Source organism: Amblyomma mixtum, chromosome 10 (genome assembly GCF_055824585.1).
Source record: "Amblyomma mixtum isolate Tamu chromosome 10, ASM5582458v1, whole genome shotgun sequence".
NCBI classification, from domain to species: Eukaryota; Metazoa; Arthropoda; class Arachnida; order Ixodida; family Ixodidae; genus Amblyomma; species Amblyomma mixtum.
Window position 1 is genome coordinate 16,110,452 of NC_143021.1, and position 18,163 is coordinate 16,128,614.

At 46.6% G+C, this 18,163-nt stretch overlaps 1 protein-coding gene across 1 annotated transcript in view; it reads right to left on the reverse strand.

Moving 5' to 3' along the window:
- Mitf (transcription factor Mitf) overlaps nucleotides 1-18,163 on the reverse strand; it is a 113,765-nt gene that overhangs the window by 8,089 nt on the left and 87,513 nt on the right. Inside the window, exons 4-6 of the mRNA XM_089563800.1 lie at nucleotides 12,723-13,011; nucleotides 10,594-10,669; nucleotides 1,739-1,904 (exon numbers count right to left, since the gene is read on the reverse strand). Of these exons, the coding sequence (XP_089419926.1) occupies nucleotides 1,739-1,904; nucleotides 10,594-10,669; nucleotides 12,723-13,011 (531 nt within the window). The remainder of the gene's footprint in view (nucleotides 1-1,738; nucleotides 1,905-10,593; nucleotides 10,670-12,722; nucleotides 13,012-18,163) is intronic.

Consider the following 18,163-nt stretch of genomic DNA (forward strand, 5'->3'; position numbering starts at 1 on the left):
AAATGTTAGAAGTGATGCTCAGAAGCATCGACACCAAGTATGAGTCTTCTGAACTGAGCCCGCAATTTATTATGAATTTTTAAAAATCGTGTTTTTTGAAATTCGCGGGCCGCTCGGTGTCTTCGTAGGGAGCCATTTTGGAACCAAAATCGGGAAAACAGACGTCACTAGTCCCATGACGTCGGCAGGCCACCGCACGCTGTCATTTGCTCGAGCCGCGGCAGCTACGACGTCACGGGCACACTTCTGGTAGCGGTGAAAATCGTCTGCTCGAGCCGCCGCGCGACCCTCATGGGCAAGCGCGAGCCAGGGCATTGCCTTCGCGCATATGTTTTCAATTTACCTCTGCCACCTCTTTCAGTCGCGAGTTCGGGAGCCAAGAAAGCGCAGAGACCGGAGAGACGCTGCCGACGTACGCTGCTCCTCGAGAGTGCGACAACCGGAAGTCGTAAACCGAACGTCAGCGAATGACGTATTCATGGGCGGTGCCCACTCCCGGAGCTGTTTTGTTTATTTTTTTATGGTGCCCCGCGCGTACGAGTTGAGGGGGGAGAGGAGGAGCGTGATTTTTAATAGTCTATAACTTCGTTGTTATTGATGCTAGCTCAAAAATTCTTGCGCTGGGGTGACGAGTGATGGATTGCCTATATTTATTTAATCTCGATAAATTTACTTCATAGTCCCTTTAAGAAGTTAGCGGGAATACGGTGGCCACAACTGGCAAAGGACAGGGCTAATTGGAGAGATATGGGAGAGGCCTTTGCCCTGCAGTGGGCGTAGTCAGGCTGATGATGATGATGATATGAGTGACAAAACCTGGGTGTTCCACATCACACCTGAGACCAAACAGGAATCACGCAAGCGGCGGCATTCCTCTTTGCCGAAGCCACAATAATTCAAGAAAACTCAATCTCCTAGCGATGTCACAGCAACTATGTTTTGGGATCCAAAGGGGGTATCGTTGGTCGACTTCATGGCTCCTAGGACCACGATAAACATTGAGAGGCATTGAGAGACACTTCGACAACTCAGACGGGCAGAAGAGGAATGGTGAGCAAGGACACAAGTCTTCTTTACGGCAATGCTCCCCCGCACATCGCATATCAACCCGTCACTCTACAGCAACAGTTTGGATGGGACATCGTCACTCACCCCACCCTATACTCCGGAATTGGTAACTAGTGACTACCACTCGTTTACAACAAAGTTAAAAAAACATCTATTGGAAAGGTACTCGACCAATGATGACGAAGTGAAAGATGAAGTCAAACGCTTTCTCAGCAACATGCCGATGAGCTGGCATGAAATGGGCACACAAAAACTGCCACAGTGCCTACAATGATGCATTGACTGGAATCGTGATTATGTGGACAAATAGAGGAACAATCACAACCCTTCAAACGACGTATTTTTAGCGAACCTCCCCATGCGCACAGTCGTCCGGCAACCATGAGTGATGAAGCGACCAACAGCCCTCGGGAGGAAGATGAAGGGGCCAGAGGCAAGATGGACACTGGACCGTACGCACCCATGCAATCACTCTCAACGTAACCTTATTAATAAACAGTTGTTTCAAAAAGAAAGAGGCATCCTGCCATTACTTCACGCCCCAACACAGGAAAAGCCTACTGTACCAATAATTAGAAATTTCTTTCTACTTCTGAAAACATTGGAGATCTCGTCTGTGGACGACCCTTGTAAAGATCCCAGAGCGTCGCTAGCCAGGAAGGTGTCCCACCTGTATCCTGAGCAGGAGCTGTCGGTTCTGCTGCTCCAGCGTGCGCTGCTTCTCCTCGACCATGGGGATGCGGTCGTTCTCCTTCTTCAGGGTGCGCACGTAGTCCACCGTCGCCTTCAGGATGGTGCCCTTGTTCTGACGGATGTCCCGCACCAGCTCATAGTGCCTGCACAGGGTGGAGGAACCGCACTTATTCTATCTTGGTTTTATTTTACAACACAGCCAGCCATCTTTTAGCGGCCAAAGCAAGAGTGGACAGAGAGCAAAGGAAAAAGGTGCATGCGCGATGTACCATAAAGACCTGCATATTACACAGACCTGCATATAATACAAGGTGGAGTTTGGGAACAGCAAAAATAGGAAAAAAGTTTTTGTCTTCGAAGAATTCCTTTGTGCAACATTCTGAGCTGGACTCGAACACATGCGAGGCAGAGGTGCCGCGTGCTTGCACGACCAGCGCCCCCCCCCCTGTGACAGGCGTCGAAAAGGCGCACGCATCTCCATGTGTCTGATGCTTGTGATGGCTTGCTCCCGGGACCTCTTGCATCGAAACGTTTCATGAAAGATTTTCACGGGAGTAGCTCAGACTCACCCCGGCGCTCGCGGGAGTCACCCGGTCTTCCAATTGTTAACTGCAAATCGGCGTGCTGCTTATGGTTTCAGTTTCAGTTCAGTTCAGTTTCAGTTTATTTCCAGAAAAAAAATTCTGGTGGGACACCTGGGCTAAAAGCTGCTTTTGTCAGCTTGACGAGGCCCAGGGCCCAGCATACAAGGCAGGGCAAGTCATACAGACATTGAAAAACAGCAAAATAAAGGAACATAAAAATATCAACACTTAAACACACAGCACAAAAAGACGTGTAAAATGCGGTAACAAGTAGAAACGTGTGTACAGTTTTGAAGTAATGTAAAAACTGGAAAAAACATACATATGAATGATTTCAACACATTCAAAATCAAAATAAATAACATCAGTCGAACACAAGAGAGAAAAACAGAGCACAAGAAAATAACAAACAGTTATATAATGTGGTTACAATGATTGTATGATGTGAAACAAAAATATAAAGAAAGATATTTGGGACAATGGAAAACAGTTATTCACCAGAACATCTATACGGATAAAAAGTACTGCCGCAACTGGTTAAGGCTGGGTTTGGTAAATTGCGAGTGTTTATTTAGAATTAACGGGAGGTTGTGCTTAAGGGACTGTAGTTTGTAATTGGTGCGGAAACGGGGAATTTTCCACAAATCAGTGCTACGTGTAAATGCATTATTGCTGTTATGTTGAAGGGATGCGATTGTAGAAATAAATTGTCTGAAAGGGCGTGATGAAACATAAAATGAGCGCAACATGCGAAATTCATACATATTTTGTATCGGGATGATATTGTACTGACGGAAATACTGTTGAGTAGAAGAAAAGTAGTCAATGTTAGCTATGTTGCGCACAATCTTTTTTTGTAACATGTGGATCTTTTTAATGTTCCCTTTAGTAGTTGTTAGCCATACTAAATTGCAATAATTAATATATGACGAGAACAAGGCGTGGTATGCGCATGTGCTTGAGACGGCAGTGTGGGTGCCGATATCCGATATCTCGCATGTACAAAACTGGGCACAACGCTTTTGCCTGCTCACATCTCGCAATGCGTGCATGCGCAGATCGGCTTTGGCATGTGCACATGCGCACATGCCTGTGGAAGAGTCTTTTGGGTCTGGGCTTTTAGTGATCGTCATTGTCAGGCGGCGCGCGCCGTCTTTTGAGAGTCTCTAGTAGGAGATATCTTTCCACAGAAATTCGCTTCCAATACAGTTAATGCATTCGACATTCCACAATTCTTGAAAGTGTGACCAACAAGCTAATCGAGAATGCTGGCTCAAGCATCCACGATCCAAATGCAGAGTGCAGCTGGAGAGGCTTGCTTTAGCCATTCGGCGGCAGTAACTGTAGGCTCTCCCTACCTCATCTGGTCCATGTAGCAGCGATGTGGTGCTGATGCTTTTGGCAGCGATGCTTACTTTCCTTCGAAAGGCAGCAGTCCTATTTTTACGGTCTCGACATCTTGCGAGGTGTGCTTGTCGTGCTTCTGATAGTGCGGGCATAGCGATGTCACCACGGTTAAATGTCAGCCAACCAACGCCACTAGTAGGTAGCGCCTCCTCTCACTGGAAGCCTGATGGTGACAGTGTATAATATTGAAGCCGGAAATGTGTATTTCGGATGAAAACTCTCTAAATCCGCAAATAACAAGGTGGAAATCTGAACAATAAAATTTCTAAAAAAACGAAAAGACCTTGTGGTATACACAGGTTTTTATGGCAGATCAAACTGTGGCATAGACTTATAACAAAAGAAAAGCTAGAGTCAGGGCAAAAGTTTCTGGACTGTGTGCTCCGGACAAGGTAGCTCTATTATTAGCCTTCAGCTGGAGACCACACTTTTGGAGGTGAAAGCTGAAATCTTGTTCTGATCTTCTGTCATTGTGGGACACAGAACCAGAAGGACTGCCACAGAATCCTACTTCTGATGGCTGTCATGCATGTAATCCAATTTTCCAGGAGCTTGGCTGAAGGTACAGGGCAGAGGGGCAGCACATAAGCTGCAAGGATGTGGCAACTACCGGCATGCTAGGCGGCAGCGGACTGGTTACGCACCACTTGATATGGTGTTGCTAGGCCTAACGTGCTCTACACTGCAGCAACGGTGAAAGCACTTTGGAACTAGCTGGTTGGTTTGGTTTGAACCGGAACTAGCTAGCGCTCAGAAGGGTCAAAGGTGGTAGGTACCTTTCACAGCTGACACTGCAACTTCAAAATGAAACGAACAATGACTGGTTGGTGGTTTATGGGGTTTAACGTCCCAAAGCAACTCAGGCTATGAGGGACGCCGTAGTGAAGGGCTCCGGAAATTTCGACCACCTGGGGTTCTTTAACGTGCACTAACATCGCACAGTACACGGGCCTCTTGAATTTCTCCTCCAAAGAAATTCAACCGCCGCGGCCGGGATCGAACCCACGTCTTTCGGGTCAGCAGCCGAGCACCATAACCGCTGAGCCACCGCGGCGGCTTAACAATGATTTTCGTCACTCCAACAGTGAATCGAGGGGAAAAGCGGGCCACCCAAAAGACTCCTCATACCAACGGCCGCGGGTTGCATGTGTGAGGATCAAGCCATTATGAAAGATGTGCTGGAATGCAACGCATTACAGTCGCCGACCAATTTTTTGGATTCAGTGGGACCCGGAAAATGGTCCAAATACTGTATTCACTAGCACAACAGGTGCACTATATTTTTTTTAAAGACAATCCGGCTTAATAGTTCGGGTTGCACCAATTACATGGAGTAAAATTTCCAAAAATATTTTGACTCGCATTTTCGCGCTTTAAAATTTATCATATATTAAGAACATGGCTCCTCTCTCATTTACCAATAAATCTAGCATAAAAGTAAAACTGAAAGCTACCTTCTTACCTTTCATTGAACAGGCGAGAGACATCGACTGCACACACAAAATTTATTTACAAACATGTCATTGATGCTCCTCTCCTTCCCCTATTCGGAGTACGAGAGCACACACTCACCACTGCTGAGTGGGGACTCAATTTCTTTGTCTGAATCCCACAACATGTTGTCTTTGCTCACATCTAGTGCATTTGAGATCCCAGTAATCTTGAAGCTTTTCCTGATAACGTCATCAGAGATCGCTCGCCGGGCTTCCTCGATCCATCCACACAACATTTCCAGAGACAGCCTCTTAATTTTGCCACCTGGAGTTAGTTGATGCTATCTTCCAGCCATCCAGTTAGAGTACAGACTTCGAACGTTGTCCTTAAAAGGCTTATGAAAGGATGCGTCCAAAGGCTGCAGTACTGACATGAAGCCGCTCAGAATCGCAACAATATCCGTGCGCAGCTCTTTCAACTTCTCTTGCATACCTTCCACGAGGTGCCCGCGAAAACTGTCCAAGAAGAACATGGCCGGATACAACAAACCGCCTGGCTGACAGCCCCAGACTGTCTTAATCCAATCCAGCATCAACTCTTCGTTCATCCAGCCTTTTTCCTGGACCCTTACGCAGATGTCTCGAGGGAAAGTTCCCTTTGGAAGTGTCTCATGTTTAAAAAGTAACATAAGGCGGCAGTTTGCGCCAATCCGCAGTCACTGCCAACATCACAGTACACCTCAGCTTTTCCGTGCCAGATATTCCAATGAGCACACTTCATGCACCTTTTTCCTCTACCGTGGTGTTTCTCAGAGTTTCGAAGCAGAGGGAGGGGGGGTCTGGTCTGCACCTCCAATCTGCAACAAAATCAAGTTCTTTTGCTGCCGGAGCCGTGTAACAAAACGGCGAAATTCCACTACCTTGTCCTCATATGCCAGGGGCAAACTGGCACAACATTGTCCGTCTTCAGAGCGAGTCCGTGGTGTCGCATGAAGCGCATTGTCTATCCGGAGCTGCTTTGAAGTCGTCGAGGGTTTGACGGCATACCGTCTGGTCAGGAATCATGGTGATGAGGATTGCTGGTCACTGGCCAAAGTCAATAAAGAAAGACGTTTCGGGAGCGCTACGGCTCCCTTGTTCACTATGAAGCAATCGGCGCACGGATTCGTCCTTTTGTAGCACTCAGTAGCGTTTTTAATGATTTAGCATAGATAGGATGTAGAGTACCGTCATTCCTGTTTAGTGTGTTAGACGATGTCTGTATGATAAGCGACTCAAGATTCTGCCGTGCGGATGTGTTCTTTTCTGTTGTCAATATCTTTACTTGATCCCAGTTAACCTCGTGGCCGGATTCTTGCACATGCTCGGCGATGGCATTAGATGTTACTTTCTGGTTTCGGACGTCGTTCTGGTGCTCTCTCAGGCGTCTCCTAAAGTCCTTTGTCTCACCAACATATATTGATGAGCAATCGGCGCCGTCAATTTCATACACTACGCCTGGAAACCTTTCACGAGGGAGCCTGTCCTTCACATTCACCAGTTCTGTTCGTACCTTGCCAGCGGGGACGTCCGCGATGTTGACACCATGCTTGCAGAAAATACGTGCAAGCGCTTCGCTAATTCCCGCTGCGTATGGGACAGCAGCTCGTTTTTCTTTTGGTTTTTCTGTGCTCTCGATTTCTTCGAAGGACTTTGAAGTCCTTCGCTTCGATGCCCTGCGCTGGGGCAATTCTGCGCGCCTCAATCTGTGCTATGTCGAGGGACACAGCACAACGGTCACGTGGGGATTCCCTTGTGTGCTGAATGAGTTGCTGCTCCGCTTGTGGATAGTTTCCAGACTATGCAACCGCGGAAGGCCTGTTGCGACTTGCTGGCAGCCTGAAGCTTTTCCCGCTCATCTCGCCAGCAGTGAATGCTGGTTTCTGTGGCACTGAAATGTCTGCTTGCAGCACGATTGCCACGCTCCAGTGCATACTGCACAGCTTTCAGTTTGAATGCAGCCGTGTAGCTCGCGTACTTCCTCATCGTGGAAAACATGACCCCACCAACGGTATGCTGCTTGTAAAATGGCGAAATGTGGTGCTAGTGGCACTGTGGCATTCTTTCTTTTCCTGATGGTGATAAGAGGTAGGCGGCGGGGCTTACTGTGCGGATAACGGAAACAAAGCAAAAAAAAAAAAAAAAAAACAAGATAGACAGAAACAGCTGCCAGTCCACAGCACCTTGCTAAAAGATTTATATCACAGCAGCTGCATCGCGCCAGATGGCGATGGCACTGTTGCTTGCGTCGAGTCGCCTCCAGCTTTGTACCCATACGTGGCCTCCGAGAGCCTCACTGCTTTCCGAGCTGCCACAGTGAAGGTAGTGAAAATCGTAAATTCTCCGTGCGGCAGTTCAGGGGGCATAGATAGTTGACGGAAGAACTGTTTTTCGCCTGTTGCTGCGTTTTCTTTTTTTTGACAGCTACATGTGGTTGTATGATTGTTTCGGGCCCAAACTTTCCGTGTTCATTCAAGCAGTGTTCAAGAGGACTGCTATTCTCCACGCCGAGGGAACAAGACGTGCAGGTGTTTGCCTCTGACCGCTTCGTGCAGCAGTTAAGACTGCAGCGTGAAAAAATATTCGTATGTGACTCCAAGCGCTGAGGTTTTCGTGGGCCAAAGTCGGGAAGGTTTCCGGCTGGCGATGAAGCTTTCCAAACAGACGTGTAAAGCGACCATCCCTGAAACTGTGAGCTGAATTTGTCATGTGCAGCTGTTCCGAGCGATGTTGCTGTACGTGCTGTGAGTCCGCAGCAGCTGTGACGGCAGCTACAGTAGTGAGGACTAGTAGTCAGTTCAGCAAATATTTTGTTAAAATAAGCTTCGGTTCTGGAATATGTGCGTTTTTTCTTTTTTTTTTCACATGAGATAGGGGAGCGGGAAGTGTCGGCTTGCAATCGTGCGATTACAGTATTGATCACAGTGTCACGTTCAAGGACACACCTTTCATGTGCGGAAATAAAAAAATCTGATTTTTCGCGAACAAACTGGGGCTGCGCCAATTATGCAAGTAAATACGGTAATCGAACAGTCTTGAAAATCCGTAAACTATCCGCGAACTCCATGAAATATCGGTCGTGAACATGTACACATTCCTATGAGGTGCGCGACGGTTCTTCAGCGAAGTCCGAAACATTGCACAAGTCCGAATTATTGGAGTCTGAAAAATCGGTCAGCTACTGTATGCACATACATATGTGCATTAACTCTGATTCCGCTGAGACTGTCTGTGCGCCTCTGGAAGTGCTAAATAACTTCAGGAGGCATTATTGGTGAAACCACACAAGATATTGAACTCCGTCGGTTGGTGCATTTGGATACGCAAAGCAAAAAAAAAATCGGCTGCTTACTTGCGTAAGCTTCGCAAAAGCAGAACCACGCTCCAAAAATTGTTTGTTGAGAGGGGAAATAATAGCACTGTAGCAGAGTATGTTGTTATGTTGTAGCATGGTTGATACACTACCACAATATGCATAGTTGCCCCATTTGATACACAGATATCCAGGCTGAAATCCACACTGGCCACAGCAAGGAATGCCCATGCAATGTTTACACAGTCCTAGTTTCATATTAGGTCGGCATAACTTCGCAGGTTCTGGCTGCTCTTATAAAACTAATGCTTGAATTACAGTCGAACCTCGGTGATATGAACCAGGCTGATATGAACTTTGGGATGATACAAATCTGAAAGCTTCCCTGGTTGAAGAGCACTGTTAATGTGCAAAATATCAGGTGTTCCGAACACTGTCCTGCGTCCCTACAGATGGTACGTACATGGCAGCCACGGCCGTACCCTCGAGATGCATGGCCACGACATTGTCATCACCAGATGTGTAGAGCTTACCGTGAGCACTAGGCATAGGCATGCGGACCACAGATCGCCAACACCGTTAACAGCAGTTGCAGTGTGCACCACTCAGCAGCGAGCAGTAGTGTGCCACCACAGATAAAGGCTGTGAGTAAATAGATTTCCGCAAGGGCATTTTCTGTGCTTGGTTGATTCTTGACATTACGAATTTTCGGGTGATACAAATAACAGTCAAGCCCACTTATAACAATACTGGTTATAACAATATATCGGATATAACAATGCTCAGTCGTGGCACCATCAGCTTTGCCATGTATTCTATGGTAAAATAAACTGCTTATAGCAATGCTGTCAAGGCACATTATTGGTTATAACAATTAAATCCGGTAATTTAGTGTCAACCATTACAGAAAAAAACAAGGAAATGCTACAACCACGCCAGCAAAACCATGCTTACAACACAAAAGTGCGCATGTGTGGGGCCGACCAATGGACTAAGCTGGCGCAGCAATGCCACGAAAGCAAAAGAGGCAGGCGTCATCGCGTCAGGAGAGCTGCTGCATTGCTGCATTGGCTACGCACGCCACGCATACCCCCAATCAGTTGGTGCAGTGCGCGTGCGTGCAGCCAGCGCAGTTTTTCTCTTGTCAGCTGTCACCGCACCCTTAGTTCTGCATACTTCTTGAATCTCCCATAAGAATAGCTTCCAAAAAGCCGGCTTGATTCCTGTGACGTGGAGGTGCGCAAAGCTCCCGGTGGCGCAGTGATGGCGGTGCTTTGGTCATCGATGAACGGTGAACATTGTTCCGGTTCCCTGAAGTTCGATTTAACGAGCTTTTACAGGCATTAGAACAATCAAACCCCTCCGGGTATTTACTGCCAATAAATGCTCTGAAGTTTGTCATCTTTTCTTTTTTTCGGCACAACCCTATTATAACAATTATTGGTTATAACAATGGTATTTCCATGGCACTTGAATATTGTTATAAGTGGGCTTGACTGTATTCTTGCAATAGTATGAGGTTCGCATCAGCGAGATTCCACTGCCCATCTCACGTAGGTACATTTTCACACAATGAATTATTCTGTGCACTTCTTCAAAGTAAGGGTTGCATAGTATAGGGTACCAATCTCGTGCACTGTGCGACTGTTACTATGTTTCACTGCAAACTAGTCCAAGCACAGTACCCTTCAAATCCGATGCATCCTGGGATCGAATGTTCAATAAAGTGTCACCCAATCAGGTTCCAAGTGAAGAGGCAGCAACAAGAGGAGGTAGGTTTTGCTACCTGTTCAGTATGACCACATATTTAATGTGCTTTGTTCCATGCTGTGCGCTGTCAACCTAACTGGCCCAAGTTACCACACTGCACAATTCATTCAGGTGCGCTGACACTTCTGGAAGCCATCGAGCTGGGGGAATGCTCGATTTTAAGCCAGATACTCGATTTTTTTTTTTTTTTTAAATGCTGAGCGTCCTCACTGCAGCTGGGCACATAGTATTTCTGTAGAGCTCATTTCCAAAAAGCAGCGTGCGGTTGAGAGCGACCCACTCTTACCTGTCGTTTGTCCTTGGAAGCAGAGTTCCCAGTTCTTTGATGCGGTCATTAATGTTGAACCTCCGCCGCCTTTCAACTGCACAAAAAAAGCATAATGCAGCAGAAGAATGCAGCACGCAACATTTCGAACAGGCAACAGAAAAACTGTCTTTGTTTGGTTGGTTGGTTTATGGGGTTTAACGTCCCAAAGCGACTAAGGCTATGAGAGACGCCGTAGTGGAGGGCTCCGGAAATTTCGACCACCTGGGGTTCTTTAACGTGCACTGACATCGCACAGTACACGGGCCTCTAGAATTTCTCCTCCAAAGAAAATCAGCCGCCGCGGCCGGGATCGAACCCGCGTCTTTTGGGTCAGCAGCCGAGCACCATAATCACTGATCAATGTCTAGAATGCATTATCTTTCCATTTATCGGTCAACTGTCTAACATATATATCATCTAACCTAAAGACAAGCTTTGTGAAAACCCAACTTTTTCAAGCCCTTGAGAACAAGTTTTTTATGACTCAGAAAATATGTTTCACCACTCTTCCTGACAACATTTCAAAAACTCTTGACTGAAGATACATGCCATTTAATTGGATAGTTTAGCGAAAAATGCCCTTTTAGAATCTGCGCCAAAGAATCGGCGACAGGCACTTTAACACTTTAAAATAGCTCGCATAAGGGGTTAAATTGAAATTCAATAAAAATTTAAGCATAGGAATATTTTATAGACAAGAGCATACAACTTTATCCTATACCTATTTATCACTTGAGAACATCAAGAAATTGACCGCTATTTACCTGATCACTATTTCAAACTGCTCCATCGTAGTATCATGGAGATTGTTACTGATTATCTTTGAATAACCTAAAAGATAACACATCCACAAGTTATAAAATAAACTTTTGCGTTTTTAAAGCTGCGAGACTCACTGAAACACAAAAAACGCTAAACCAAATGTGCTTTTCTTTTTTCTCAGATGTCATGACTTAAAGAAGAACGCAACCATTCATTACCCCTGCCAAACATTGTGCTCTACCACACAGCTAACAGGGATTCGCATTTGGTAATCTAGTGCAACCTCCTTCTCAAGCGAGGTGGTGCCAGAATGCGTATGCTCAACAACAAGTTAAGCTCCATGTTAGAGCACAGCCTTTTCAAAACACCATGCTTGCACTTAGTTGGAATCCATATACATGCGTAGCTGTTCTAAATCTATAAGCATCCTAAGGAACATTAAAGGTGCACTGAAGAGGAATCTGAACTTGTAATTTTAATGCTGGGACTCTATCTACATGTTCCAGTGTTCTTGGAAACTTCGAATTACTGCCCTGTGTGGCCGATTCCTCTAATTTAAATGCGATTAAACATCCGGCTCCCGCCTTTTTTTTGGAATTCCCCACATACGGTGGGAGGAGTCGACCAACCTTTCAGCCAGTCCCGTGGTGGCTTACCGCTCTGCCATCGGGGGAGTGATATGTAGTGATCGGTGAAAGCAAAGATTCCAAGCGTATTTTTATTTTTGTGGCACTAATTTGTAGGTATGTAGTCTCTGACTAGATCTATTTATTCATGGCAACCTAACAAACAAAATAAAAGTGGAAGCAAAGCCACCAGGCGACTGCCTGAAAGGCACTCCATACGTTGGTCGACTCCTCCCACCGTATGCGGGGAATTAAAGAAAAAAGGCGGGAGCCGGATGTTAATCCCATTTAATTAGGGAAATCGGCCGCACGGGGCAATAAATCGAAGTTTCTAAGAATGCTGGGAATGTGTAGATCGAGTTCCCGTGGTAAAAAGACGAGTTCAGATTCCTCTTCAGTGTGCTAATTGTGTGCTTGAGCTAAAACAGGGTTGAAGTTAGCACTGTCACGCTTTGGCGGCGACAGAACTCCCATGCCGACAAACTTTATTCCTCTCCCCTTCCATTCCATTCGTCCTTCCCCATGCTGTCACGCACCTACTGCCCTCTTGTGTTCATTTGCGCAACTGCAAAGTACACTAGCGCCCTCCAGTGGCACTGCCCGAAATTAGGTCTGTTGTAGCAGATGGCTTCCCTACCACACATTCCTAACTGTATCCTTCCCTCCTCAGCACTCAGTCCTGTTCAGCCTAGCTGTGTGCAGAAACAAGGCCCAACGTACTCATGTTGTGGTTGTCCTTCTTCTGGCGGTCCTTGGCGAGTGCCCGCAAATCACCCTCCATCAGAGGCATCTCCTCCTCCTTGACCAGGGCCAGGTCGGGGGGACATGAGGAGGACACGACCCCCGGGGCGCCTCCCTTGGGGCCTGCCCCCCCTGGCCACACCTCCTCAAACTCCACCAGGGAGCTGGGAACCGTGGCATGGCCCCCGCCACCCCCAGCGTGGCAGCCCAGGCTGCTCAGGAAGTCCTCGCCATCAAAGTGCGAGAGGTCGTCAAAGGCATCCTCAAACTGCACGCACCAGGGAGGGAGAAACAGAGGAGGGCCTTAGCTCTTCTTTCACATCCCAGAGACAGACCACACTTTGCATCTGTACTATCGGGGACAAAAGTGGTATACTCCACGCAGCGGGAGCCGGAGCAACAGAAAACTGCTTTGCAACGCCATCTACAGGCGGCATCTGGGATCGCGACAGCCAATGTGTGAACTTTATTATCAGCAGGCGTGTCACTTGGCTCGTTTCAATGTTTGGTGCTTTAGCTCACCAAAATGCCACAGTTCTCCGTTGTTCTGGCTCCCGCCGCGTGGTGTATACCACTTTTGTCCCCGATAGTACAAGGGAAACAGTGTCACAAGTGGCTCAGTAAGCCTACATTGAAATGGACTCTGTGATCAACACACAGCAAAAAAGGGTATTGACACTAGCCTACAGCAGTGTCTCATTTCATTCTTTGTGCTTTTATAGCTTTTATATAAAAGCTCCACTTTCAGAAAATGTAGCCCCCGTGTCGCCAGCACCAAGTCCTGTGCATTTCTCTGTTGTGTGTGCACCTTTTTTTGGCAGGCAAAAACCGCTGTGAACATGCTTTCCCAACAGGCCCACCTCTGTGAACAGGCTTGCCTCTGTCACTAGGATACGGTTATCTACTGATACAGGACGGCCACCTTCCCTCGGACTTCGGTGTCTGCATAAGTGACACAGGAGTGGGCATGCTGTCAAGAAGATACCATCTGTGGATGCATGTAATCTGGACCGGCATAGGAGAATAGCAGCACTTGTGGGGTGAGGGGGAGGAAAGTGCAGCCATCCCGGCTGCTTTTCTTGACCCAGGGTAAAGCAAGAAGTCTGGCGCTTTTTGGACACTCCTTGGAACCGGCAGTCCTGCTTACTGTCTCAAGTTGCGTGACCAGGGTCTGCAACCCCAGTCGATGGGCAATGCAATTTTACGCAGCTAGGCAGCTAGAACTGCAACACATCTGTCCCAAGCCGCCTCCTAAATGGGAGAAAATACGGGCAGGCCACCCGGACGTTCAGACATGTTCTCAAAGGCTCCTCGGAGCACTAACCCGGAGGCTTGTTGCCTTGATGGGCATGCCGTGAAACCCTGACGAGTTTAACTCTTTCGCTACCGCGCCATAGGCCATCGTTCGCATATGATCGATTCAAATCGCCCGCGCAAAAAAAGCTCATTTTGGAGCGTTGTGGACGTGCTCCGCCATCTAGTTAGCGAGTTCAACAACTGCTCTTTCGATTGCAGCCTTGGTTTCAGTGTTTTGACATGAGGGGGCGCCGTGAAAAATAAAACTTTGAACGGCCGCAGCAGCGTCAGCCGGAGAAAATGGCGTCCGCGTCGCCGTGCGCTCCTCGAAAGCGAAAGCTGACACCGAGCACGTCGGCCGGTTTCGGTTTCGTTTTTTGCGACAAAAGCAGCGGTTATTAGTCGGGCAACAATGTACAAACGTCAGATTTCGGGTTCGACAGCGAGACTTCGCCTCGGGAGCCTGGAACGTCAGCACGTACTTGCATATAAGTTCTGTTTTCTTTCGCTGTGTGTTTACTGCGGTGCATATGGTTTGTAATTGATGATAGTGGTTTATTTTTGTGCTTCAGGGTCTTGACAACGTATAGCGAAGACAGTTTGCCAAATGCTCAAGGTCACGTCGCGTTTTTCAACCAAGACGACAGCTAGGTGTCCATATCGGCACATCGCTGCGGAGCGGCGCTCGGAGATTCGCTTGACTTTTTTTTTGATGCTCTTCACGGCGGAAATGATAAAGACCGTGTGCGGAAACACTAATAAGTATGCATGGATGAAGATTTTCAGCAAATTCGGCGTGACGACTCATGGGAAGACGTGAATCTGTTGGAGACTCTGATGTTTATTGGAATCATCATATACATTGGAATTGTTGACCTGCCACGACTGTATCTCTACCGAAATACCAGAATAATCTATTCTGGCCCTCTGCCATCAAAAATCATTTCTCAAAATTGGTTTTTCGCTTTTTTTGTTTTTTTTTTGCACGTAACGAACCCGGATGATTCAGTGGCGGCAGCTTCTATTGGCAACACTTGGAAAGTGTCCTGGCTTTTGAACCACATCAATAAAACTTATTTCATCAATCTTGATGTTTTAGAGCTTGCCTAAAATGCCAAATTTTATCAGCTGGCTTTCAGGGAGCAGCTCATTCAAGAAATCTTCGGGTATGATGAGGGAAAAGAAGTCCACGCCCCCAATCCTCTCATAGAATCCATTCAACACCAACCGAAAATAATGAAAAAAAGAAGAAACTGGAAGCTCGGCTATCAGAGAACAAGGGAGGAACAAAGATAAAACCTTATGTGAAGCACTTGTCAGTCTACCTCTGCTTCACATCTTCACCCCTGATTGCTGTTCACAGTGGCACCACAGTCATGACCCCTGACTTGACAAGCCATGGAAAGTGCAGTAAATTTTTCTCATAGCTGAAACTGTGAATAATGACAGCTATAAACATGTGCAACAGTTTGTATATTCCAGTTTTCCTCTAATCAAGTTCGGGCTTAGTGCAGCCGGTAATTTCTGTTTTTGCTATATACTTTTTTTGTTTTTTTAGCAAATTTCACAAATAAATGTTCATTTACTTTTGCACACACAACTCTTCTGTTTGTTTCATTCAGAAGTGTAACTAATAAGCTACAATTTCATGCATTGCAATCTGTGCTGGGTGTATTAGTTCTTGCGAAAAAAAATTTCCTTTCAGTACACTCCAAATCGTGCATTTTTCCGCGGTAGCGAAAGAGTTAAGAAGGTGGGCTCGGTCACATCGAGGCAGTGCACTTTGCGAGGATCCAGTCTCTCGGGTGCTTCCCGCAGAACTGATCGTCCGCAGTTCTTCCTTTGTGACCCTGCTAACTGCCTTGCTGTAAACCCCATTTGCCTCCAATCGCCTCCGTGTCATGAGAGAACTTTTTCTGCCTTGAACTATTCCTGAACTATAATTTTTTCGCTCCCTTCTTTTTTTGTTGTTGTTTTCCTGCGTTCCCCAGTATATTTTAACAGTATTTGCATCCTCCTGCATTCTTGCATAGTTATTTGTAATTAATCCTGTGTGTTCAGTGCTACTCGTTTATGATGCACTATTCTGTTATTCTGAAACTGTAAATTTTCGCCTTGTATAAATATTCAGCTTCCTTCTATATGTGCAAGCTGCCGTACCTTGAACTCCTTCTTTTGATCCACATTTACGCGCAGGTCGACCGGCCTAATGAAATTAATGTGTCTCAAAGCTCCGCAGTGGGAAGGTGGGTAACCGTTGAGGGGATCCACGCCTTAACCCGGCCCAGTGCTAAAGTCTGAAAATTTCACTCTGATGAATGCCAAGTAAGTGTGTAAGATGATGTGCAGCTGTATTCTACCATGTTTGAGGCAAAGCTGCATAAAAAAAAAGGGGGGGAACCAATAACTGAGCAAAAACAGGTACCATGGGCTGACTCCTGACTGCAGTTCCCTTGATTATTAGACCTTCAAATCAAAAAATCGAATTTCACTTCTCTCAGTTTCAAGAAGATGATGAAAAAACAGCGCAAGGAACGGGACGAAAACACGAAGGAAGAAGACACAGACACGGGCGCTGACTAACAACTGAAATTTTATTTCGATGCAGGACACATATGTAAGGTACAAAGAGGGGGGGTGTGTCCAAGGCGATCCTGCACAATCACCGAAACAGTGTAGTCACGTCCAAGGGCAAAAACGATAAAAAGGTGAAAAGGCCGAAAGAAAGACAAAAAGCGATAAAACCACGGTGTAAGAGGCCAGGACGGAAAGTGAAAGCGATGAAAACGATGAAGAGGCAAAAAAACAGCGTACTTTATATATGTGTCCTGCATCGAAATAAAATTTCAGTTGTTAGTCAGCGCCCGTGTCTGTGTCTTCTTCCTTTGTGTTTTCGTCCCGTTCCTTGCGCTGTTTTTTCATCATGGATTACCAACTAGCCCGGCATCTTGCACTTCTGAGTTTCAAGAAGCCAAATGCTCCTACGACAACCTGCTTTAAGCTTGTTCATCAAATAGGCGTCAGCAATAGAACTAACGCTGCGCTTGCACAAGGTACGGCTGTGTGCGCCACTAAAACCCTGCGTTATTTTCATGGTTCTCGAATTTGTGCGCAACTGAAGCAAGCCATGGCATACAAACACTGCACCCACAGGCAGCATAAGCTACTGTGTGTATTCTATCTCGACACAGTTCCGTGTGTGTGTGTGCATGCGCCCATATTTACAATTTGAGCTCGATAGCTTTTCTCACAAGCAGTTCGCTTCTACCGACCACCAAGTGCAGCTCTCGCAGACTCGAGAGGTTTCATTCCAGCTACCAATGATGACAGCTGTGCGCAGGCTGCACTCTGTCGCTGCTTCGAGTTTCTACCAGCGCACCTATCACTTGCATTCCTCTCGCTTTTATGACAAACATGGCCGCCTCTCTCGAACTGTGACTCCGCTACTCTCGTGGTTTTATCAGCTCAAAAGGCGCCGTTCGAGGTGTCTGCGCTTACTCCGAGCAAGGATGGCATGCAACGCTCGCCGCCCGCTAATCTTCTCGGGCAGCAGTAAAACCCAGAGAAGCCACGCAGCAGGGCATGACCGCGTAACCTTGCACACAAACCAAAGTGGTAAGACCAGCTGGGAAACCCCACAGTAGCAAATAAACGGGCTGGAAACCCAAAAAAACGGGGTGGAAAAAAGCTTCGCTGATAAATCTATGCGAGGAGAGGAACGATAGTGCGAAGAAACGAAACAAAAAAAAAATGTGCCGCAGAAAATGCCAACACAACAAAAGTGTCCATATAGAATTACTATAACTACCATAAACTTGGAATAAATTCTTTTCCGTACCTTAACCTACAGAGCAGCAGACAAACCAGACACTCCCATCCCCTTTCTCTGACCCCATACTCTGCAAAAAGTAACTTATTTCAGCACTCTTTCTTTCCGCAAACCATCAATGACTGCAACAGCTTACCACCTTCGTGTGTACGGTCTCTTGACCTGATAAGTGACCATTGTTAGCACGTTCTTTTTTTAGCTTGTTTTGTTAGTTTTTTTTTTCTCTTCCATGTCATTTCCCGCTGCTCGTGTTCTGTTTGCATTTTGGTGTCATTGCTCAATCTGTCATCTGTTT